The 24,693-nt window shown below is 43.6% G+C and overlaps 1 protein-coding gene across 4 annotated transcripts in view; it reads right to left on the bottom strand.

Annotated features, from left to right (window-relative positions):
* Positions 1-24,693, bottom strand: part of DCLK2 (doublecortin like kinase 2) — a 71,162-nt gene that overhangs the window by 17,893 nt on the left and 28,576 nt on the right. For 3 of the 4 annotated variants that reach the window (XM_069978669.1, XM_069978670.1, XM_069978671.1), the window contains exons 3-10: positions 18,618-18,720; positions 18,257-18,352; positions 13,598-13,692; positions 7,406-7,472; positions 6,003-6,111; positions 4,818-4,875; positions 2,645-2,764; positions 1,537-1,683 (exon numbers count right to left, since the gene is read on the bottom strand). In XM_069978669.1, the coding sequence (XP_069834770.1) occupies positions 1,537-1,683; positions 2,645-2,764; positions 4,818-4,875; positions 6,003-6,111; positions 7,406-7,472; positions 13,598-13,692; positions 18,257-18,352; positions 18,618-18,720 (795 nt within the window). Of the gene's footprint in view, positions 1-1,536; positions 1,684-2,644; positions 2,765-4,817; positions 4,876-6,002; positions 6,112-7,405; positions 7,473-13,597; positions 13,693-16,719; positions 16,759-18,256; positions 18,353-18,617; positions 18,721-24,693 lie in introns of all 4 variants that reach the window. The other variant, XM_069978672.1, reaches the window with a different exon arrangement.

Raw genomic sequence — 24,693 nt, 5'->3', positions numbered from 1 at the left:
AATAAACGGCCAGCAGCACGGCCATACATTGTGTGCACAGAGGGATAACTGCCGCCGCTGTCCATTTTTTCTGTGGGAACAACATCTGTAGAGTACGCTGTGTGTTGTCACATCGCCATCTATGTTCACTGCAGCAACGGAAAAGTACGGCCGTTGTTTTCCACATTTTTTTTACACTGTGTGAACATAGCCTAAGTGTAGATCTGAAGATTTTCCTAAGACGACTACTCGAGACCAATGCTGTATCATTGAAGTGATGCTTGGGAAATGCCTCCTCCATCCCCCAGAATGTCAGCCACAAGGTATAAATCCAGGCTCAGTCTCGGAATAATCCATGTCGGATTTCTTTATAGAATAGTATTAGCTCCTATTTATCTGCTTATAGACTGTCACTTTAGTTTAGTTTAATACAGGCAAAAAAACAAGTCACGTAAGGTCAGGAAAACCATCAAGCATGGAAAACGGTGTAACCCCCAGCGCTTGTATGAAGCTGTAAAAATAACCTGGTCAGGAGGGCGCGGGTCACCGATTATTCGCCATAAAGGGGATTAGTCCACACTGTCCAGTACCAGCAGCGAGGTCCGGGAACAGCAGGACCAGTGCAAGGTAAATGGTAAATTTCCTTCAGAGAACGGCCACACACGGCAATAATAACCCGGCTTCTTTATCCAGCTCCATTCTACAACACTAAATATTCATGTCATGTCCCTTGTTAATGTGAAAGTGTCTACGGATTATTCCTTATGAGAAACGCAATGCTAACAAATTCTCGGCTCCAAGAGAAATCAGAAATTCAACTTCAATACATGAACTGCGTGAAAGGTAAAAACTGGTACAATAGACAATTGGATTAAAGGAGAAGTCCAGCGATTTATAAAATCCGGCAGCAGGGAACTTGATAACGAGTACGCGTTTACCTCTCCCTAGGGCCATGGTGAGCGGTAGGACCAGCCCCGGGACCCCCGCTGGAAGGCATTTCCCCCCCTAAGATGTGATGATGTCACGACTTGGGGGAAAAGGCCTGTCCCGTGTGATGGACATCCTAATCAGCCAATCAGTGACTGGAGCGGCATCCCACCCCAATCACTGACTGGCTGAGCAGCCAGTCCATCAGTGCCGGAGATACCGGAGCCCAGCAAGGGTCCCAAGGCCGGTCCCACTGCGGGCACGGTGAGAGGTAAGTTCATACTTGTAATAAGTTTCCCTGGATTTTATAAATCAACGATTTTATAAAATCGATTTTGTGTATTTTCTGGAAAAAAGGGTCTTTTATTCTGGTGCGCGAAGCAGGGAAAGAGGTGGGAACTAGTCATCTGGGCGAGACCAGGCCGTAGCTAGTCACAGCTCTCTGCCTGTTATAATGGGGATGACTGACAGGCGGAGAGACCAGTTAGTGGCCTCTTTGCCTATCAATCACCTTTCAGAACACGGTGACACGCAGAGAGCCGTGACTAGTTACAGCCTGGCCTCTGCCAATAAGATATAATATATATAATGTATAATAGGTATAATAAAGGTATTGCACTTTCAACATACCAGAAGGTTTTCAGGTTTGATGTCTCGATGAACTATATGAAGGCTGTGAAGATACTTCATCGCACTAGCAAGATTATATATCATGGCACTAGCGTCTCGTTCTGTATACTTCGTTGAAGACGTGATTGCATCAAAAAGGTCTCCACCCTAATGGAATAACAAATAGCATTGTCACACATTATAATTGAATATACACGAAGCGTTCACAAACACCGTGATGGAGGCTCCTGAAATGTCTAATGGTGGTCTAGATTCTAAGAAACCCACCAACCACTAGAAACAAGGCAGGCAACCACTGGACCACCTCAGCTCCCATTAAATTCCATGGGAAGCCGTCTGCTGCATATGGAAAGCTGAAGATGGGTTAGGGTTTTCCAGAAAAGTTAAATTGTTAAATGAAATAAATCAACAAAACAGAAGTATGAAACCAACGGGTAAAATGAAAAGGTTCTGGTTACATGTATTGGCACGGCCTAGAACGCAGCACTATCCTGTCCAGTAAAACCTGTCTATATGTTACATTGCTACAAAAAGTTGCTACAAACTAACAGCAAATGCCAAAAATTGTGATCGGCCCGGGTCTGAGTGTTCAGACCTGTACTGACTCTAAAAACGAACGGGGAGAGGATCACCCTGGCGCTAGCGGGACTCCACTGCACCTCTGCCACGTCCAGTAACAATGAGGGGACAGGCCAGTACCAACCAATGGGGGAACTGCAGCCAGAAGAATAGCAGCGCTCTTCCCATCCGCAGGACAGGAAACCTAAACGGAGATGTGTCAAGCTTTTATCTTCTCAGGTGTCCTGTCCGGTGGTGGGAGGTCCTCTCCAGACGTGCCGCCATGGCCGTTATTTATAATGACAGGTACACTTTAAACCCTGCTCTACCTATCATTTCTATTCATATCTAACAATATTTTTAAATAATGACAATATTGCAGAAAGAAACTATTTAGAAGCGCAGACATTGTTGGCACGCTCATATCATAGCAGCATTTATCCAATGGGTCCATTTAGGGCAATATCATCCAATTTCCAATCATGTAATCTTATTAAAGCCTCTGTACAATGCCGACTTATGATTAACGACATTGGAATAATCCTCTTACCTTAACTAATTCCATCACCAGATACAGTTCGGTTGTGGTGTCCATCTCCTCTATCAGCATAATAATATTGGGATGTTTCACTTGGCGCAGAATCGACACCTCATTCTCAATCAGATGTTCCTGGAAAATCAGCGAGAATTAAAAGTGCCTTACATTAGAGATAATATCATTTAGGATAATAGATTGAACTTTACTATGCATCCTCCTTGCGTTATTTGGTTCCAAAGAAATCGTGGTCTCTATATAACAAAGACCTAACATCTGATACCAATAGTTCCTACAGCCGAAGCTAGTAGGACGTCAGGGAGCGTGGACATTAATGTAGGAGTTTATTTCTTTTTACAAGGGCTGCACAGACATCGCTAAGGATGTCTGTGCAGCCCTTGCTGCCCGATTATTGGGCAGTGTATTGGCTCAGTCAGCCATCACCAATCTAGGAGATCAGCGCTTGCTTACAGAAAGTCATCGGGCTGTGTAATAGAGTCCTTGGCCAGAAAGCTAATCTGAGAGAGTGCTGGATTTCAGCACCCAGATAATTACATATTAATGGACTATTCTCAGGAGAAGCCATTGATACTTGTAACTAGAGAGTCCATTAAATTCAAATATCCTTTTATCTCGATTACGCTACATACTGTATGGAGTCAACGTGCGGTATTCCATTCTGTAACAGTCTACTCAAGGGGCGGAACACTAAGAATTTGGGTAGCCAAATTATAATTGTGTAAAATATCAGAGGTGCTCAATGCTTGGCCTTACTATTCATCATTTTAGCTTTTATGGGACTGGGAGTCTAAGGAACACCTTCATTCTTGGCCACTCATTATTGGGCATATGGTCGGATGGTAAAAAACTGTTCAACTGGCAATCGTTCGTCTGACAGTTATGTCTCCCGTCCTCCCCACACATGAACATTCGTTACAGCCAAACATTTCTGTGTTATCAATGAGGAGGAGTAAATCCCAGCCAGACAGCTCTGGCAGTGGCTTATCTCTCCAAGAACAAAGGGGTTGGGCAGTGATTTTGTCACTTCACTTCATACTGACAGTGAGGCAGGTTCAGACAAAATAAGTATAAAGTATATGGGGACCTTTAGAGTCAGGTCAAGTAAACAGAACATTATAGTAAAGTTATCAAAAGCAACTTCTTTTAAACGACCGAAAAGATGCAGCAGTGGATATCCACTCAGGGAGAGTCGAGCAAGTCTCCTCTGATTACACATTGTTATATGATCTGTGACTCCAGTAACAAGGGAAAGCTGCAAGAACTGCTCAAGTGTCCTTAAGATTTTTCCAATGCTACGGCATTAGGCCAATTGTACAAGAGGATAACATCACTTAAAGTGCTCCTGCAGGTAACTACCTAGAGTTCCCAATATTCAGATGTCTTCTGCTAGCCTGTACTAGAAGAATCAAAGCTGGAGTTAAAGTGGAGCCTTCACTTAGATAAGTTTCATGTGGATACAAGTATTATTACTTTCACGCCACCTCAAGTGAAATTCGGCTTTTGCAGAAATTTCAGACATGGAATCCACCCAAAAAGTTTCACTTACTTGAGGCCCAGAGAAAGATGGCAGGGACCTTTAAATTGTTGCCCTTCAGGCAAGTAAAACTTTAAAGGAGAAGTCCGGGGAAAATTTTTATTAAAGTATTGTATTGTCCCCTAAAAGTTATACAAATCACCAATATACACTTATTATAGGAATGCTTATAAAGTGCACTTACTACTGCACCGAGGCTTCACTTCCTGTATAACTTGGTGATGTCACTTCCTGTATAACATGGTGATGTCACTTACTGGATAACATGGTCCTCTCCAGCAGCCACAGCCCGCACAGCTCTGGGAGTTCGGTCGTGACGTCACCATGTTATCCGGGAAGTGACGTCACCATGTTATCCAGGAAGTGACATCACCATGTTATCCAGGAAGTGACATCACCATGTTATCCAGGAAGCATTTCCCTTAATAAGTATAAGTACAGTATATTGGGGATTTGAATAACTTTTGGGGGGCAATACAATACTTTAATAAAATTTTTTGCTGGACTTCTCTTTAAGTTAAATTCACACACAGCGGGTTTGTTGCATAAATCTGAGTGAATACGTGGAAATTCCCCTGTGATGCTTCAATAAAACCAGAAATGTTATAGCCACAAATCCCCGGCGCGGGTTACCTTCCCACAGCACTTTGCCTTGTCTATGATTTTCAGTGCATATTCTTTTCCTGTCGATCTGTAAGGAAACGTATAATATTAGGAGATGGATACAGATCAGAGTCACTTTTCTGGATTCGGCTACAAGCAATATGTCTTAGAATGTGTTTACAGCAGAAGTGACAACTCCAACTAATAAAGTGACAACCGCATCTAATAAGGAGGTAAGAGCAGAGAGAAGAAGCTGGCGCTGGGTTACATCAGTATTTCTACTTCCCACTAATTATCACTTTTAAATTATTCTGCGCTAGAAACGAAGTGACTCATATTGTGTTTTATATAAGACACCAAATGATTTCCATTGGTTTACAGCTCCAACACTTCATGGTAAACAAGTCCTATTTAAAGTATTCACAGAGACAAGTACAAAGCTAAGATTGGGATGTTAACCAGTTTGTTCTTTTTTAATTACAATTAAAAGGGGAAGTCCGGCGTCTGTTTTTTTTTTTTTTTTTTAAAGAGGCCGGGCGGGGGAGGGGGGGGGGGGCGCAAGAGGAGATGGCTGAACATAACATGCACCTACCTCTGACCTGAGTGGGGACCCGGGTCATTGCGTGTCAGCCACGCTCAGACAGTCAGCGGCCGGGGGACCGGGAACAGGAGTGGAGGACAGTAGACCCCTGCACTGGAGGCGGGGAGGTAGGTCCCTGTTGTTACATTCAGCCATCTCCTACCCGGCTCTTTGGATAAAAAAAAAAAAAAAAAAAAAAACACCCAATGCCGGACTTCTCCTTTAAGCTATTTGGAACCTTAGGATGAGAACTCATATACATAATACATACTGCACTGATATCACACTGGTCCTTATTCATGGTCCTTCAACCATATATGAATGGACCCAAACACTTTGGTAAATTTCCCCCTTGGTGTGTGGGACCAACTGGACATCACGTTCGGCAATGAGAGGATAGTGTGAATAGTGTCCTGGATTCTGTGGATAGTACTGTGATGGTGTTTTTCAGCAAGGATGACAACCACTGGTGTAGCCTTGATATTGGCGAGCCTTGGAATCTCGCATAGCGCTGATGTGCACCTGGATGAGCCCCAACGCTTCTTATTCTCTACTCCACTCAGGATCAGTGATCAGCAATACAACATGATGGAAGAAAACTGCAGCTGCCGCCATATGTAAGGGACTATACAAACCTTTCAACACATTCCTTCACAACAGCAAAGTTACCGTCTCCAATCACTTTGCCAATTTTATATTTCTCCAGGATTACGGAAGCATCAAGGTAACGATTTCCATTAAGTCCTTAAGGGAAGGAAAAAAAAAAGGAGTGAAATGGGGCAGTAATTTATTACCAGCAAACAATACAGCAAAGAACTGAATACTACACCGCTAATAAAGATTATTCATAGGAACGAAACAAAAAAAGCTAGAAATAAAGGGCTGCACACCACAAAATGCAAAAAATACACAGAATAAATGTTATTAAGCACAACTGCTAAATACAGACATTTAAAAATGCTAAGAAAACAAAAATGAAAGTTAACCACACGGTCATGTCCCAGCTCTCAGTGGGGTATGTGGAGTCACCACGCGTTCCATCCTCAAGACTTCATCAAACAATACAGCAAAGAACTGAATGTTACACCGCTAATAAAGATTATTCAGACGACCTTCATGTTAGTGACAATATGTGCAACTCATCACATCCCTCAAAGTCTGAAACAACTTCTCCAGGGAATTGGAGCAATTGCAAAGCAGACAAAATATGCACAAGCCTGGAGGACAGAAATGGCTGCACATCGCACCCATGGGTGACACAGAAGCTACATTAAAAACCAACATGAGAAGTTATTATATAATGTGATGAAACCATATTGCCTCATGTACCACATGCAGGTCTCTGATACACATGAGTCCCTAACCAAACATCACTGTGCCGGTCAGCAACCGCCAACCCACGTAAAGCAAGTGCAAGCAGGGAAGGGGAACCACGGAATGGCCCTGCCCCAGGACCAAAAACCAAGGGCCCCACCAAACCCTTTATTAGCAGAAAGCACCTGTGTACATATAGTAAGTACCTCTTTTTTTCTCCCATTCTACCTGCAGGAGCAATGGTGAGAGTTAACAGCTTGTTCACACTTGTGTTGCTTGGTGGCCGCCTTCTCCGCCGGAGGTGCCTGCTGGATTTGGGGGGCCCTTGGGGTTTGGTCCTGTGACATTGGGGTTGCAGGGACATTCTGTGGCCCCCCTTCCCTGCTTGCGCACGCTTTGCTGGGTTTGATTTCGCTAACCGGCACAGTGTTTGGTTAGGGACTCATGTGTATCAGAAGACCTGCACGTGGTACATGAGGCAATATGGTTTGATCAAATTATATAGTAACTTCTGATGTTGGTTTTTAGTGTAGCTGCTAGAGATTTGGTGATTTATACTGTAAGTTTGCTCATCTCTACTGAACTGTATAATCACCGGGTACTTTCGAAATATAAAATAAAAGCGGTCTCATAAGAAGCTTGGAGCGCAGGGAATGATACCCGGTAATTGTACCCATCACCTGCCGACAGTAACACAGATGTATGAGAAGCTCTATCGTCTTACCTTCAGGACTGTTAGGAGCATCAGGAAGACCATTCACATTAGAAGCTGATCCTGAATGAGGCGAAATCTAGAAGTGTAAAGGTCACTGGTTACTATACAGCGTCTATGACCAACAACAACTGCATCCAACTCTGTCATGTATCAGTAATTCTATTCAGACTGTAAATCATCGGTCAGGCGCCCCACATAGAGATAACATACTGACAAACAAGTGTCACCATACACCTCCATATTCTAATAGTGACGGCACGGACTGGACACACACTGACAGGTGGAAGGAGAACACTCAATATGTAATAGAATATATAAGAATTACATAATAGCGCAGATTCTAGATGCTCCAGAACTCTAGAACTGTTATTTTATAGGGAATGTAAAACACCACGTCAGGAGAGACGACAGGTCCTCTATAAAAGAACTAGAGAATACTGGGGGACAGGGTAGAGCCTCACTGGTAAGTATAACAAGGAAAACTCACTGGTAAGTATAACAAGGAAAACACCTATAAACACATGCACAGGGATAAATACTGCACAAAGAAACAAGTTTAGTTACTTAAAGGGGTAGTTCACCAATTTTCTTTTTCTTTCAAATCAACTGGTGTCAGAAACTGTCAGAGATTTGTAAATTACTTCTATTAAAACATTTTTTTCCAGTCTTCAAGTACTTATCAACTGCTGTATGTCCTGCAGGAAGTTCTGTCCAGTCTGGAGAGCAGGAGAGGTTTTCTATGGAGATTTGCTGCTGCTCTGGACAGTTCCTGACATGGACAGAGGTGGCAGCAGAGAGCACTGTGTCAGACTGGAAAGAATACACCACTTCACCCCTGCAGGACATACAGCAGCTGGGAAGAATTGAGCTTTTTATAAAAAAAAAAAAAAAAAAAAAAAAAATTGAAGTAAATTACAAACCTCTAGCACTTTCTGGCACCAGTTGATTTTAAAGCCATTTTCTTTTGTTAACTTCCCCTTTAAAGCAGATGCTGAGATTTTCCTAATATGTGTGGTGAATACTGGAGGCATATACAGACTTAGGCAGGAAGTAACAATGGAAATAAAATTTGAGAATAAAAATAAGAAATAGATTTCCACCTGCTACAGAGAATCTACTTCCATATTTCCAACGAAAATGAACGCTGCTCTAATCCCCTCACCTGAGAGTTCACCAGCACTTGTGTATGTATAATATAATTATATATATATATATATATATATATATATATATATATATATATATATATATAAATATATATATATGTGTGTGTGTGTGTGTATACTATATGTATATTCGCCCATCTGCAGGAACAACCTATTTAATATATGTCTAGGACTTATACTAGAATATACTCTGCAGCCCTTTCTGGGTTTCCCGCTCCCGGTATATCAGCCTATTTAGCGCCTATAAAGTTGCGTCTTTGGAACCTTTTGTTTTAATGGTTTTAGGTACAGGATTGGGACGCGGTGACATAACCGCACGAACAGCCAAACTGACCAGGAATATATATTTCAAATGTTACAAAAAAGGAAGAACCCCGAGCACATTATCTGCAATGTTCCATGGAATATAAGTTGTTTTAATAAATTCTAATATTTGATGCTTCAGCCCTTGGGAGCAAAACTAACCGATTCTCACAGTACGTTGGGGTTAAAGTGTCGCTGCCGTTATAACTTTCTAATCTAAATCAGACGGGAATGTGATATAAATATGATATAAAGCAAGTTTGTAATTTCCATTCATTATTATATTAGTTATCATGGAGAACCCGGCACTTCCTGCGTTTACTCAGATTTATCATTCTGTCTGAGGAAAACGTCTGATTTACCGTTATCGCTTTTATTTTAAACAAGCTTCATTATTTACTAAGACTTGTCCCATTCTATGCATTCCTATGAGACATTAGGAGACAGTCAATGAGACTCCTAGGAATTCACAGAGTGATTCAGACAGTAAGATGTGGGTCACGGGGGCAAATAACAGATGAGACTAAACTGGGGACCCTAATCCAAAAACAAAGCAGACAATCAGAAAAATACCAGGGCTACAATAAAAGACTATGGACACTTGTGAAAAGTATTGTTATTGCTTTGTGCTCATCACTGCGCCAAAAAAAAAAAAAAGATTTTTTAACTTTTGCTTCTACGGCCTTTATCCTGTATGAGCTCTATTTTAGTTTGATACTTGTACACAACATATTGACTCTAAATGCAAACCACCTCTTGTGTGCCATCATCTACTCTCCCATTATATGTGCTGACCTACAGGGTTTCTCTCCCCCCTGTTCACACATTGAGCTGGTGTGTAACTCACTCCCCCTGCCTGCTGCTCGCTCTACAGCTGGACATACACTCTGAATACTGTAACACTGTCGGCCGATCACAGCAGAGAATTCTCAGACATACAAGCAGTGTTAGGGTTGAAATACACTTTCACTTTCAATAACGTTCAGACAAATGTTTGGTCAGCTCACAGTCAGTCGGCTGACTACACCATACACAAGAACATTTTGCGTGGTTGTAAGCCACAGCCAGACAGCGCTGACAGCGGTTTATTATTCCCAGAACAAAAGGGTAAGGTGGCAGAAAGCCCAACCCTTTTCAAAAGTTATACAAATCATTAATATATAATTATTACGGGAAATAGAAATAAAGTGCTTCAAGGATGCATCAAGGCTTCACTTCCTGGATAAAATGATGATGTCACTTCCTGGATAAATTGGTGATGTCTCGACTCCCAGAGCTGTGCGGGCTGTGGTTGCTGGAGAGGATGATGGCAAGGGGACACAGGGCACTGGAGGGACACTGAGCATCCCCCTGCCATCATCCTCTAAAGCAGCCACAGCCTGCACAGCTCTGGGAGTCGTGACATTACCAATTTATCCAGGAAGTGACATCACCATGTTATCCAGGAAGTGACATCACCATGTTATACAGGAAGTGAAGCCTTGATGTAGTAGGAAGTGCAGGGAAAAACACTTTATAAGCATTTCCCGTAATAAGTGTATATTGGGGATTTGTATAACTTTTGGGGAGCAATACAATACTTTAATAAAAATTTTCGCTGGACTTCTCCTTTAAATGGTAGAAAAGTTTGAGTTAAGACTAGTTAGAAAGTTGCCTAATTTTGCATTCAGAAAACTAAAAATGAAAAAAAAAAAAAAAATCAGTGCAAAAGGTGTCTATACCCTATAACAAATCCTATCCACAAGGAAGCTAACAGCAATTCCTGGGGTGCTCCCATAATCTTCCTATACCATCATCCCAGGCGCTCAGTGACACAAATACCAGATAACTGGGAATAAAATGCGGCAAAGACTCTTAATGTTGTTTAACTGCTAAAATTGAATAAGCTCCTGCTGTACGGTGTGCGATGTGCGCAGCTTTCCAGGCCTTTACGTCAGGCGCTCGGTGAAGATTTACCAGTGAGTCACATGGAGAATCAGTCTCAGAGGATTCAGTCACTTTATTTGTGCAGATATTCAGGACATCGCGAGACTAAACACAATTCTGACAACTTCTCTCATCCATCCAGTCCTTACATGTCAGCAATACACAATCTACTAATACAAATGCACATTTTGGAAAACCTCCCATTGTTCAATTAGAGAAACCCATCCTGTATAAATCACAGCCAGCAGGCAGGTTAAACTCGGTCTAAATCTTTTTCTTTCAAATCATCTGGTTTCAGAAAGTTATATAGATTTGTAATTTACTTCTATTTAAAAAGCGCAAGTCTTCCAGTACTTATCAGCTGCTGTATGTCCTGCAGGAAGTGGTGTATTCTCTCCAGTCTGACACAGTGCTCTCTGCTGCCACCTGTGTCCATGTCAGGAACTGTCCAGAGCAGCAGCAAATCCCCATAGAAAACCTCTCCTGCTGTGGACAGTTCCTGACATGGACAGAGGTGGCAGCAGAGAGCACTGTGTCAGACTGGAGCGAATACACCACTTTCTGCAGGACAGACAGCAGCTGATAAGTACTGGAAGACTGGAGATTTCTTAATAGAAGTAAATTACAAATCGATATAACTTTCTGAAACCAGTTGATTTTAAAGATTTTAGCTGGAGTCCCCCTTTAAGGTGATCGGGCCGGGTAGGGCATACACATGGTCGTTCCTTATAATTGCGCAGTTACACATTCTGGTCTGGGGATCTTCATACAAACAAAACATATGATTTATAGGAATGCTGACACTGGGAATCTGCTGCCAACCAGCAACAATGCCGCCATCCAATTGTTTCTCTGGCTCTTTGCTTCATTGCAGAGATAGAAAAACAAGAGAGAAGAGCGGCGCGGATCGTCATTACTCACTGCGACCGAATAGAATTCTATCAGGTTAATAACTACAGAACTTTATCTATGCGCCTCCATCTCCAGACTTGGCCTTCACATTGATGTGTCCCCTTCACATACACCAGGGGGAGAAGCTAAAGCTTTGGCTGTCCAGGCATGATGGGAGTTGTAGTTGTAGATGGGAGATCTGAGGTTCCCCGCCCGTTATACACCAAGGACAATCTAGCAAATTAATTCCGCTTGACTCCTGGCACAAGGATGAAACGGCACCAATAACTTGTCTCTCGTTGTACAGAGACGTGACCCCCGCGCCCTTCACATATGGTGTTTGGATGCGGAATGACGTCCCCTGAGGATACAGTAATTACGGTTCGATGTGTCTTTATAGCCCTCAGTTATTGGGTTGTCACCTTACAGGTATGGGCGATCTGTCAATACACATGACGGGATATAGTGGGACAGCTACGTCAGGCTCTTATTCAGGACAATTATGTCATTGTTGGAGTCACATATTTACATAGAATCCCCCCGCGCTTAGGAAATAGCATCATGGTGACTTCCTTCAGCAAGTGGGCAAATGGGAGGCAGCTCCACAGTATTACCCCCTGGGCCCATTGTGTGGGTGCTCTTAGCTGAAGACCCAATGCAAAGCAGTAATGACATCACACCCACGTGCGGAGTGGTACAAGCAGCGCCCCCCACAGGCCACAAGACGCACTGGTGATCAAGGGGAAAGCATTAGGTCAGTCTGCGCATGGAGAGCTCAGGGGACATGTTATCTGTCTTGGGAATAGTATTATAGGGGTTATTCAGCGCTACAAAAACATGGCCACCTTTTCCCCTCTCATCTCCAGATTGGGTGGGGTTTGAAACTCAGTTCTATTGAAGTAAATGGAGTCTAACTGCTAAACACACCTGAACTGGAGACAAGAATGGGGCAAAAGTGGCCATGTTTCTGTAGCGCTGGATAACCCCTTTAATGTATGCAGATACAAAATGGGACATTTCACTGTGTTCACTGGGTTACTGATGCACTGGGATACTGATGCACTGAGTTACTGATGCACTGGGGCCACTGATGCACTGGGATACTGATGCACTGAGTTACTGATGCACTGGGGCCACTGATGCACTGGGGCCACTGATGCACTGGGGCCACTGATGCAATGGGGCCACTGATGCAATGGGGCCACTGATGCAATGGGGCCACTGATGCAATGGGGCCACTGATGCAATGGGGCCACTGATGCACTGGGGCCACTGATGCACTGGGGCCACTGATGCACTGGGCTTGCAAGGTTTTATGTGAGCAGAAGGGAAACAAACGAACAGAAGCAGCATAAGAGCAACAAATGGGTTATATTAAAGGGGCACTCCAGAGAAAAAGAATTGCTTTCAAATCAACTGGTGTCAGAAACTTTTCAAATTTTGTAAATTACCTCTATTTAAAAAAAAAATATCCAGGCTTTCCAGTACTTATCAGCTGCTGTATGTCCTGCAGGAAGTGGAGTATTCTCTCCAGTCTGACACAGTGCTCTCTGCTGCCACCTCTGTCCATGTCAGGAACTGTCTAGAGCAGCAGCAAATCCCCATAGAAAACCTCTCCTGCTCTGGACAGTTCCTGACATGGACAGAGGTGGCAGCAGAGAGCACTGTGTCAGACTAGAAATAATACATCACTTCCTTCAGGACATTCAGCAACTGATAAGTACTGGAAGACTGGAGATTTTTAAAAAGAAGTAAATTAAAAAATCGATATAACTTTCTGAAATCAGAGTCACATTCTAGTATCAGAGTGAGACACAACTAATGTGTATATTGTACCTTAGAAAGATGTCTGTCTGAATGGACCAAGCATTCTAGTGAGGCTTTAGTGGTCACGTTTCACAACTTTCTATCTTACCTTTAGACCTCGGTAACTTCCCGGACTTGTTGGCGATGAGCACGAAGATTTCGTAGATTTTGGTGTGGACAGCTGGCTACTCGGGGTTCCATTCACTAAAATGGCAATGATATTAGTAGTTACAATGATTGTATCTGCTGAGGTATCACATCTCATATCCAGGTTTTATATTCTGGCGTAATGGCGGCTCCTGGTGCGTAAACACTTACAAGGATCCTGCCCATCAGGACAGACCCCGGTAGACCATGAGCTCAGTCCAATACTGTAGAAGAGCTGGACTAGTGGATGCCGCCACCACCTCCTGCTGCCCGTCTGCCTGTCACATAATCTACAACATATGGTGACGGGCAGAGCCGGCACCTCACTTACTGGGAGGACTTCATGTCCGGTGTAACGGTGCCGGTTCTGCATGCAGGGAAATAGGACGTGACCTCAGGCTGAGAGACTCCAGAACAGACTATAGCTGAAGGAGATTTTATTTCACCCATATACTGTCTGCATTACGCATTTGGTGGGAAGGATATTGGCCAGGTTATGTTCACACAGTTGTTTGTCCCTTTTTTATTAGCTTGAATTCTGTTGACATCAAAAGGTACAAGGATGAAAAGGTCAACTGGTCAAAGTTGCCAGCGCTGCCCCAAAAAAACCATTCCGGGAACATGTCCCCTTCCTCAGGTACAGGGCACAGAACAGGTTTCATTTTTACATCCTGGACTTTGCGCTGTTTTTTGGGGCAGCGCTGGCAAATCTGGCATTTTTTCCTGTACGTTCTTAGTCTTGGGAGCATCCTGCATGTCCTCTGGCCGGCTCCGGCAGCCATACCAGAATAAAGGACGCTTCACCAGTTGGAGGCACCATATCCAGGACCAGGACAGGCTTTTATGGTTTATGGTCGCCATTTTTACACCCATAAAGTTGCCTTAATAAAGCCAAGGGCCTCTATTTTGTCCATTACTTCAGCATGAGTTTTTCGTTGTAGCCCCCAAAAAGATAAAAAAAAAATGGCCTCAAAAATACTGTGTAGGAGCAGCATAGCCTTACAGCCGCTTTCATGTGGTAATATCAGGATTTGTAGTTAAATCTTTTAGATCGACTCTTGGTGTTAGTAAAAATACTGATACAAAATCGGTAACTCTTAGGCTATGTTCACACACCGAGATATAATACCAAAGTACGCCAGTAACTTATAGTTAAAAATATGTCTGTATTTTTAATATAATACAATCAATTAAAGTCAATGGGAAATCGGCCGGCAGATCGCACAGCATATAAAGTAACGGCCGCAGATGTTCTATCTGCTCCCCGACTGCAGGCTGCAACGTATACTCACCCGTCACAATCATTCTCCCCCAGAATGGCTTTATTCTGATGCTTCAACGCCGTTCAAACCCCGCTGGCGCTCACATGACCTCCTCTTCTGACTGTCCTGCATCTTCAGAGGCCGGAAGACAAGAGTTTTTTTTATGTGTTTCTATGAAAGCGCTCTCACAGAGCTGCACTATAGACACTGCCTTACGGTCATTGGAGAATCCATGGGGTCGGAGGAGCCGTGACCTCAGCGCCAGCGAACATCGTTGTGCAACAAGAATGAAGCCCACAGGTGAGTATATGTGCCAGCCTGCAGCCGGGGAGCAGGTTTTATGGGGAGTGGCCTAACTAGAGGACCTCAATGGTTATTAGGTCACTGGAAATTTTTTGAGCTTTCTTTATTGTGGCAATGTGTCAGGCTTAAAAACCCCCAATTTACGCCAACTGCAAAGTAATTATATGAAAGGTTTAACGTACATGACAATTTGTTCAGATTCATGAAAGGTCACCACTGTCCTGGTATGAATACTAGCTGCAAACTCCCGAGCTCCTAGAGCCGTCCTGTTTCTGCCTGTCCTCCGGTATCTCCAACACTACTTTATTTTTGGTTAGTTGAGAGCAAATAATGGAAACGTACGATGAAAGTTTAAAACCGAAACGTTTTACAAGGTTAAGTAAGCAAAGCTTCTAGATCCAGTATTAGCATAGCACCTTGGGTAACATATGTCCATATATATATATATATATATATATATATATATATATATATATATATATATATAATATATTTTGCCCCAGGCAACCAATCAGATTCAACATTTCATTTTCCAAAGAGTCTGTGAGGAATGAAAGGTGGAATCTGATTGGTTGCCGGGGGCAACTGAGACAGTTTCTCTTTATACCATGTTTGATAAATCATTGCTTCTAGAAGGAATGCTGAACGTTGTCTTAGCCGATAGACCACTCAGCCAATCAGTGGCCGCGGCGGTCCTGGCCAGTGATTGGCTGAGCTGTCTGTCAGCATGCCGCACCGAAGCTGCTGCACGCGGGATCGAGAGGAAGGAGGAGCGCAGGAGAAGCCCTGCAACATGCTTAGGTAATGTATGGTGCTGCCGCACACCGCTATTCCTCGCAGCGATGGCCAAAGATTTTAGGTTTGAACCCAAATAAACCATCAGCCGATGACACGATCAGCTGATCGTTGTCTCTATTCCACAGAGCGATAATCGTCCGAAATCAGGCAGATTCGCTTCGTGGAATAGGCCCCTTAGACTATCTGGAAACAGGCTCCCAGTCATCATGGTGGTCCCTGCTGGGTTCCCCCTGCCCTGCCGGCCGTGATTAATAGATTTCTCCCAATATGCAAAAAGTGCAAGATCCATCAATCCAAGCCGGCAGGACGGGAGAAGTCTCGGACCTCCATGAGGACACAAAGCCCTGTTCCCGGCTGGTGATGTAACTACGATTCCTCGGAAATACGGCAGCGTTCTAACATCCTTGTAATGAAGTGACCATGTCTGCGCTCAGGTGTCGGGTAGTTTGGAAAGCGCGATGGATTCCCGTTATGCGTTTCCCTCTAAAAGGTCCAGAAATGGTAGCACAAGATCAGACAGAGGACTACACTAAAGTACTAACTAGACAACTGGCATACAAACATGGAAACAGCGGCAAAAAAATACTACTATAAAAACAGCAAGGAAAAAAAAAACGTATGCGTAGCGATGGGTAAGCTCAGATGTCGGACAGAACAGCTTTATGGAGCTTGAGGGTGAATTGGCTGGAGAGCTAATAAAGCCACAACTGGAATGGCTCACCTGGGGAGCGCGCGGTGGAGTAGTAGCCAGTCCTCCTTACTGCAGTCAGTTTACAATAAGGGGAAAGACATAAGAATTACACATTAATTCACAGCTTCTAGATCTTATATACAAACACTGAAAGCGTCATGTGGATTAGGCCATGGTGACATATATGGAGCCCTCTATCATGATGGCGACCCCAATCCGGGAGGATACTATGGGGGGAGTGTTCAGGGTCATCGGCTGACACAACGGACAACTCTGCTCTGTTTCTTCGGTCACACGATAGGAATGTAATCAATTGTGTCTGGCAAAGGTGTAAAATAAACTGCGTCTGGACGCAACTGATAGAGTCTATGTGATTCCAGCCGTATCTGAAATAACAGCCATATCCGAATTAACGGGTCAGAGCAGGTGAAGAAATTCGCAAAATGTATTCAATAGGGACAGAATCAGCAATCTTATCCCAGAAGTAGAATGAGAGGTAAGCACAATTCAGGGATCAGCAAAAATGTCATTTGTATAAAGGAAGCCTAACAGCTAGAGGCAAATAAGATAGGATCAGACCATTCACAATAGGGGACACCTCACCTGCAAACAGCCCTCAGCATATGGCAAAGACCATGCTCCTAAAACTCAACTCAATTAAATGGTTTTATGCATTTTGTTTTGTTTTTAACTTTTTTAAAAAAGGTACTCCGGAGACTAAAAATTTATTTTAAAGGGGAACTATCAGGAGGTTAGAAAAATCTTACCTGCTGATAGCCCCCATAACGTTTGGGATGCCGAGGAGGAAGGTATATGTGTGTGTGTTTCCTTCCTCCTCAGCACTGCTGTTAGTCGGCACAATCTTCGGCCAGGAGCACTGTTAGGAGCACTGCTCCACCCCCAGAGCACAAGCCGGCCGCCTGCTTCATTGATTCTAATGGAGCCATGTCATAGAGGGGCAGGGGTTTCCTCCCACCTCCAGTGCTTCACCCCAGACCCATTGCCCATGAATAGAACGGCACCGTACACAGCAAACAGGCTGCAGTTAAAAAAAAAAAAAAAAAGGGACTGCAGCACTGGCTTCCCCGCACCAGCGCCGTTCTATCCATGGGCGGTACTTAAAGTGAATGTACCTGATGATACATTTGCTTTAACTTCTGCAGCAGATCAGGCTATATGTCCTGTATATAAGAACGTACAGCACATTGGGGGGGGGGGGACTAGGGTGCTTTACTGCTCTGCAGTTTCCGACACAAATGTGGGTGGCAGCAATGTATTAGGTCTCCGGACCACCCCTTTAACCTATGCAGCAGCTCCGGCTATATGGCTGCCCACCCAGTCATATAAAGGAAATGGGATACAAAATATACAATCAGAAATAAAAACTCATCAGAAAATAAAATATTTCCAAGTAAAGATTCTGTATTGGTAACAAAAGTGATGAATTCCCTTTCAATCTTATATATATCAGGTTCTCTGCGGCCGTATGATATGGGGGGAAGATGGAGGACGACTCCAGAAACTTCCTTCAATGGTCTAGGTGTGAAAACAACAACTCTGCCGTTACCTGTGCCTGGAGATTTACTGCGGCGTGAAGACCCTGGACTCCGAGAACCGATATGCCTTTGGGAGTGGGAATACGAAGATTTCATAACACGACATTCTGAAACAACGAGAGACATTCCGCTGGTTAAACGTGAAAGCAATGTGCAAATAGATAGAAGAGCAACAGACTGCGCCGGGGGAGGGAGGAGGTGGGCACTACAGGGAAGGCTCGACCTCAGGAACATAGATGACAAGTCCATTTTACCACAGGTTAAACATGACCCCCCCCCCCCCCCAATTTAACTACACAATATTTTCCCCCCGATTTTGCATCGTACTTTATGGAAAAACGGAAACGGCATAGTAGTAAGCACCGTACTTACCACTGTGGTCCAGAACAAAGTCATCCTGCGCATAGCGGTATTTGTCCGGTCCGCAGGCTATAAACACATCGTCATCACCAAAGAAGTCTTGAAGACACGTAACCTAAAGAAACGGCAAGAAAAAACAGTTCTGGGTCAGATTCAAGAAAAACCATCAATACGTGTAACTGGGGGTCTCTTCATCCCACTCAAAGCAGATACACTGTAAATAACACATATCTAACCAAGGCTATCCAATAAATACCCGTACGCTGTATACAATGTATTAACTCTTCCCGTATGAGGGGGGTACAGGGCCTGGGATCCCCAAAACACTGCAGACGTTTGCCAATGTTTGTTCCCCACTGTCTGTGCACAGATCCTTGTTCTCTGTAACGCATGGATCATTGCACAACCACTTCTTGACTCAATGTTCCCACAATGTATTTTTATGAAAACGGACGTTCTTTTCATACTGCAATGATCTGCATTGAACTCAATGCAAACATTAGCCGCTGTTTCACACAATGAGTTGAACAATGGCCGTTGTTTGCAATGGACGTCAAAATGATCATGTGAATTATTTCTGACCATTGTCCCCAGACTTCAATGGCCATTGTTTTGAATAAAAACTGCACTGTTTATACGTTGTGTGAACAGAGCCTGATGATCTATGGACTGTGTGTGCACTTATGAGAGTTAGAAGAAAAATGGTTGTCTAAAGTTAGAGTGTCTATTAAGCAGGTAGGGCTGGGCAACATTGCCAAAAAATAAAATCTCGATTTTTAAAATTTTTCGGACAATTCTTGATTTTTTTTTTCTTTTTGCTAAACAGAACATTCTTCTTCCTGCAGCTTCCCCTGTGCCCCCATGTAGTAGACAAGCCCCCTCTGTGCCCCCTGAGACAGGAGTGCACATACCTTACCTTCCTCCTCAGCACTGTTCCTGTGCTGTTAGCAGTGTGATCCTTGCTTCAGAGCACCGTTAGGAGCACTGCCTGCCGCCATATCTGTCCCAGCCGTTACATAGATTATTATTAGACGGAGCAGGTGGCTCAGCGTTCTGGGGGGCAGCCAGTGCTCCTAACGGTGCTCCGGACCGACAATTACACTGCTAACAGCACAGGAATGGCGCCAAGGAGGAAGGTAAGAGACATATCATCCTCCTTACTGCCCCGTGCGCAATAGGGGGCTATTGCATCTAACCTGCCGATAGTTCTCCTTTAAGAATTACACACTAAAAATTTCCAACATCACACAGACATCATTGGGTTCAACAGACTAATCTACTTGGGACTATGTTTTATGCCACCATGCTATTTATTTACTATTGTACATAAAGATATTTTAGTATTATAATTATTATTATTATTTTCACTTTTTACTTAAGGAGTCGCAGATAAAAAAAAAACTTACTGACACTTTCTGCAATATTCTGCATGGTAACAGGGTCACATTGCCAGGGACACAAACTGGCGTCATTGTATGGGGCGAATGCTTAGTCCTTACAGTAAAATCTGCAGCCCACGGCCACATTCACACCACATTTCTGCCCGTCTGTCAGGCTTTACATGGACAAGCTGTCAAAAAGTGAAGCCAATATAGCGCCCAACATGTTCATTAACAAAAACGGAGATTGGTTTCGTCCATTTTTCTCATGTATTATAGATGCTTTCAGTGCAAAACTCAGAAACTGGGCCTACCATGCCCCCATGTTGACAGCTTGCTGATGTATAGCCCAATGAAAAGGCTAATGTGATATGAATGCACCTTAAGGTTCCAATCACATAGAACGTATTGCACTGGATTTCACACTGGAAGCTTCTGCGAGAATAAAGTGCCACAGCCTCATTAAATGTAACTATTAAGCTGCTGTGACATAAAAAATAATAGATCATGCTTACCTGTCTGCGCTCCTCCAGTGCCCTCTTGCCTGCTTGCTTCTCCGGGTTCCCTGCTCAGTGACAGCCCGCACAGCCAATCACTAGAAGCTGCAGGACACCGCAGTGAGCAGGCTGTTACTGACCAGGGAATCTGGAGAAGCAAGCAGGAGCGCACTGGGGGAGCACGGACAGGTAAGCAGGATCATTTTTAACGCATATTTCCCAGCATGTAAAAAGTTACATTTTACAAGGCTATGGTGCTAGATGGAGTGTCATCGACTTTAAGAGTAATTAGTAACGCAGCATATTTTACTGCAAAACTTGTGAGATCTGCTGCGGTACACGACAATGGAGCCCTAAGAGAGAATTCCTATGTCAGAAACCCAAGGGCATGCAAAGTACCTCACAGAGGAGAACATGGGTTTACATGGATATTAGTGAGACTCGCCGGCTGTCACATAAGAGCTGAATTTTTTCCAGTCTGACACAGGGCTCTCTGCTGCCACCTCTGTCCATGTCAGGAACTGTCCAGAGCAGGAGAGGTTTTCTATGGGGATTTGCTGCTGCTCTGGACAGTTCCTGACATGGACAGAGGTGGCAGCAGAGAGCACTGTGTCAGACTGGAGAGAATACACCACTTACTGCAGGACATACAGTAGCTGATATGTACTGGAAGACTGGAGAGAATACACCACTTCCTGCAGGACATACAGCAGCTGATAAGTATGGGAAGACTTGAGATTTTTAAATAGAATTTACAAATCTAAATATTTTTCTGAAACCAGTTCATTCGAAAGAAAAAGTTTTTCGCTGGAGTACCCCTTTAAATCATGATACAAATCTACAACGGCTGGTAGCAGATGTAGTTTTGTTGTGTGGAACCTGCACCGGGCGCAGGCCCAGAAGAGTTTACCTAGAGGTGTGTTTCCTTTTTAAGTGGTACAAATAACAAGTATCTTGTCTATTGGCTACATTATGCCCAAAAGAAATGATTTATATATTTATATTATTTAGTAGTAATAATATTAATAACAATTAATAATAATTAATAATAATAATTAATAATAATTATTAATCATAATAATAATATATTCTCATGTATGTAACATTGTGCCCTAAAATACTGTGCACACACAGAGCTACGGGTTTTGTAAAAAAATAAACTCGATGGCTGCGATGGAACAGGACGGACGGCTCGGGACCAGACAGTGAGTGACTGGTGGCAGAAGGTTTCAGAGGAATAATGAGATTATATTCCTGACATCACAGCAGAAAAAAAAACAAAACAAAAAAAAAAAAAAAACCGTTGACAAACCGTGATGCTGCAAACAGATAAAATACCAAGAAGTGCACAATTTTTTCCAAGGTAGCTGCAGACCAGAGATGGGAACCTTCCACCCTCCAGCTGCTGCACAACTACAACTCCCATCATGCCTGGACAGCCGTAGGTCCCCAATCCTCGCTGTAGAGGAAAGAAGGGCCGATACGCCAGACACACTGTTCTAATAATATTGCTCTTCTCTCTGTATGGACAAATGTTGGAAAACAAAGAAAAAAAAAAACAAAAAAACCTCCAGCGAGGCAGCGAGCCAACACATTCCGAAAACAGCTGACTCCATGCAGCTGCACAATGTCAGGGAATAGTGTGAAGTGTCCCCCCCCTGGGAGCGGAGCTGCTCGGATCCTTCTCCACATCGATAACATTTCAGCAAATCAGAACAATATGAGCGCGGCCTGATCATGTGATCCCGGCTGTACGACCCCCCACCCGAAATATGGGAGAGAAACTGCACAAATGCTCAAACAGGAAGCACGAGGGTTTCAGCCTGAACAACACGGTTTGTTGTAGACCTCGCTTTTCCCTTAGATCGGTTACAGGATGTGGCTGAAAATTCAAGGAAAAGGGTCATCAATTTGATGGGAAGAAGGAAGGGAAGCGCTAAAAATGGAAAGTTAGAAAAAAAAAAAATAATTATATTCACGTCTATAACCTGACTATTGTTATATAACCTGGCGCTCTGTAATAGGAGCAGCGGCACCAATCCGGGATGCTCAGCCCGCTCACTGCATATAAGGCCCAGAACAGAGCATGACCTGTCAGCATCCTGCTGCGCTATTCATTGTCATAGGCCGGGGACACCTCGTGCCTTCAGCCCATGAGAAGACGTGATCTCTCTAGCAGGTGCTGTGCTAAGCAGTTATCTCACCTGATGGAGGACAGAAGATGGAGAAGGGGGGCAACATTACTATGGGTGGGGGGCTGTGCACAGCAGGAGCATTATCAGTATGTGGGGTGCACAGTCTGACACAGTGCTCTCTGCTGCCACCTCTGTCCATGTCAGGAACTGTCCAGAGCAGGAGAGGTTTTCTATGGGGATTTGCTGCTGCTCTGGACAGTTCCTGACATGGACAGAGGTGGCAGCAGAGAGCACTGTGTCAGACTGGAGAGAATACACCACTTCCTGCAGGACATACAGCAGCTGAGAAGTACTGGAAGACTGGAGATTTTTAAATACAGGCACTTTACAAATCTATATAAAGCTTTCTAGTACCAATTGATATATATATATTATTATTATGATATATAAATAAATATATAGAGAAATTTTCGCTGGAGGAGTACTCCTTTAAAAGGCAGCATAAACTAATCACAAAAATGCTGAACAGTACAGTGTGTTACATAATTTAGCCATTCTCCTAATATGTAGGAGAATAGGCTTTATCCTGCATCACTCCCTCCGCCCTCTGGCTGCTGACTGACAGCTGTCTATACACAGCATCAGCAGCTGGTGCTCATGAATATCGAGGGCTACTGAGCACATGCACACAATAGAGAGGTCTAGTTAGTGGTGCTCAGAGCCCTCATTCAGGGGGACAGAATAATGTGAGTGATACATTATTGTGTTCGGTCTCTCTGTCACTAGTTTAGGCCTAGGGCAGAATAAACTTACTGACAGAGTCTGGTGAAGGAGTTTACTGATCCTATTACATATTTTCTTGTTAGTTCTACTGACTACTGATTATCCCAATACTATAAAATAATCCAAAAAACAAACTGCACTTAATATGTGATCTGATACAGCTTTGCATTACACCATAGTATGTAGAGGAATAAATAATAATAATAATAATAATAATAATAAATCCCATCCGGCTCTCCTGTGACACAGCGGCCTTTATAACATATTTTAGGGAAATTAAATAACGCCACTAATAACCTTCTGGCTGGATAACTAAGAAGATGGATGCAGGGAAAGCAGGTCACCCTTTGTGTGTGTGCATCCATGGGTGAAGGATCTGTCGGCCTTCCACAGTTCTGTTCTGCTGGGACGCCACAGTTGTCACAGCTCACGGTGCTGGAAGACATTCGGCAGGGTGCAGGTTACCTCAAACCTTCACATGCTTCAGAAACCCGGTGAGACTTAGCAGCAACCATTTGTAGTTGGGACTAAATGCAACAACAGACTCCAAGAAGGCAGAAAGCAGAGTGTGTGTGTCCCTTCTAACCTTCCTGCTAGCGGAGTGTGCTGTAATCATATACGGACTGCAAAAGGAACAGATAAAAGGGAGCATTTATACAGTGCGCTGCAAACATTTAGAGATCTACACTGCTTACTTGTTTTTAAAGGGGTATTCCACTCGGAGATAACTTGTGATATGTTGCTGCCCATAGTGAGACTAACAATTACTTCCATACTGGTTATTATCTATCTATTCATTCTCTTTCCCCCAGTTCTCAGCTGCTGCTTTCTGCTGAAGACACAAAAAACTGTGAACTGTTCTCTCTGTCTCCCCCTCCCTTCTAAGACAGCTGATGTAAACAAGTCCTTGGCAGGCTTTATCTGCCTCCGAGCGAAATTCACTGCCATGGACTCCACTCTCCGCTCAAAGAATAGACATGTTAATTCTTTGAGGGGAGGCGCCCTATACATAACATTGAGACAGTGAGGCAGGCTGGATTCCGAGTGGAGTCTGCGGGTGGGGATTCCTTTTGGAATTTCCTCAGTATGAACGCACCCTTATGCTGGGAAGGTTAACCACAGTGAGTTCATTAGCAACTTGACCTAAGAATAACCCTCCCTGCATCACAAAGAAGCTACCGATGTTACAGATACAGCCTGCTAGGGATTTGTTTACATCAGCTGTCTCAGAAGGGAGGGGGGAGGAGATAGAGAGAAAAGCTCACACACAGATTTTTGTGTCTTCAGCAGAAAG

Source organism: Dendropsophus ebraccatus, chromosome 7 (assembly GCF_027789765.1).
Source record: "Dendropsophus ebraccatus isolate aDenEbr1 chromosome 7, aDenEbr1.pat, whole genome shotgun sequence".
NCBI classification, from domain to species: Eukaryota; Metazoa; Chordata; class Amphibia; order Anura; family Hylidae; genus Dendropsophus; species Dendropsophus ebraccatus.
The sequence above is the reverse complement of the archived record's forward strand: the minus strand, read 5'-3'. Positions and strand labels throughout refer to the sequence as shown.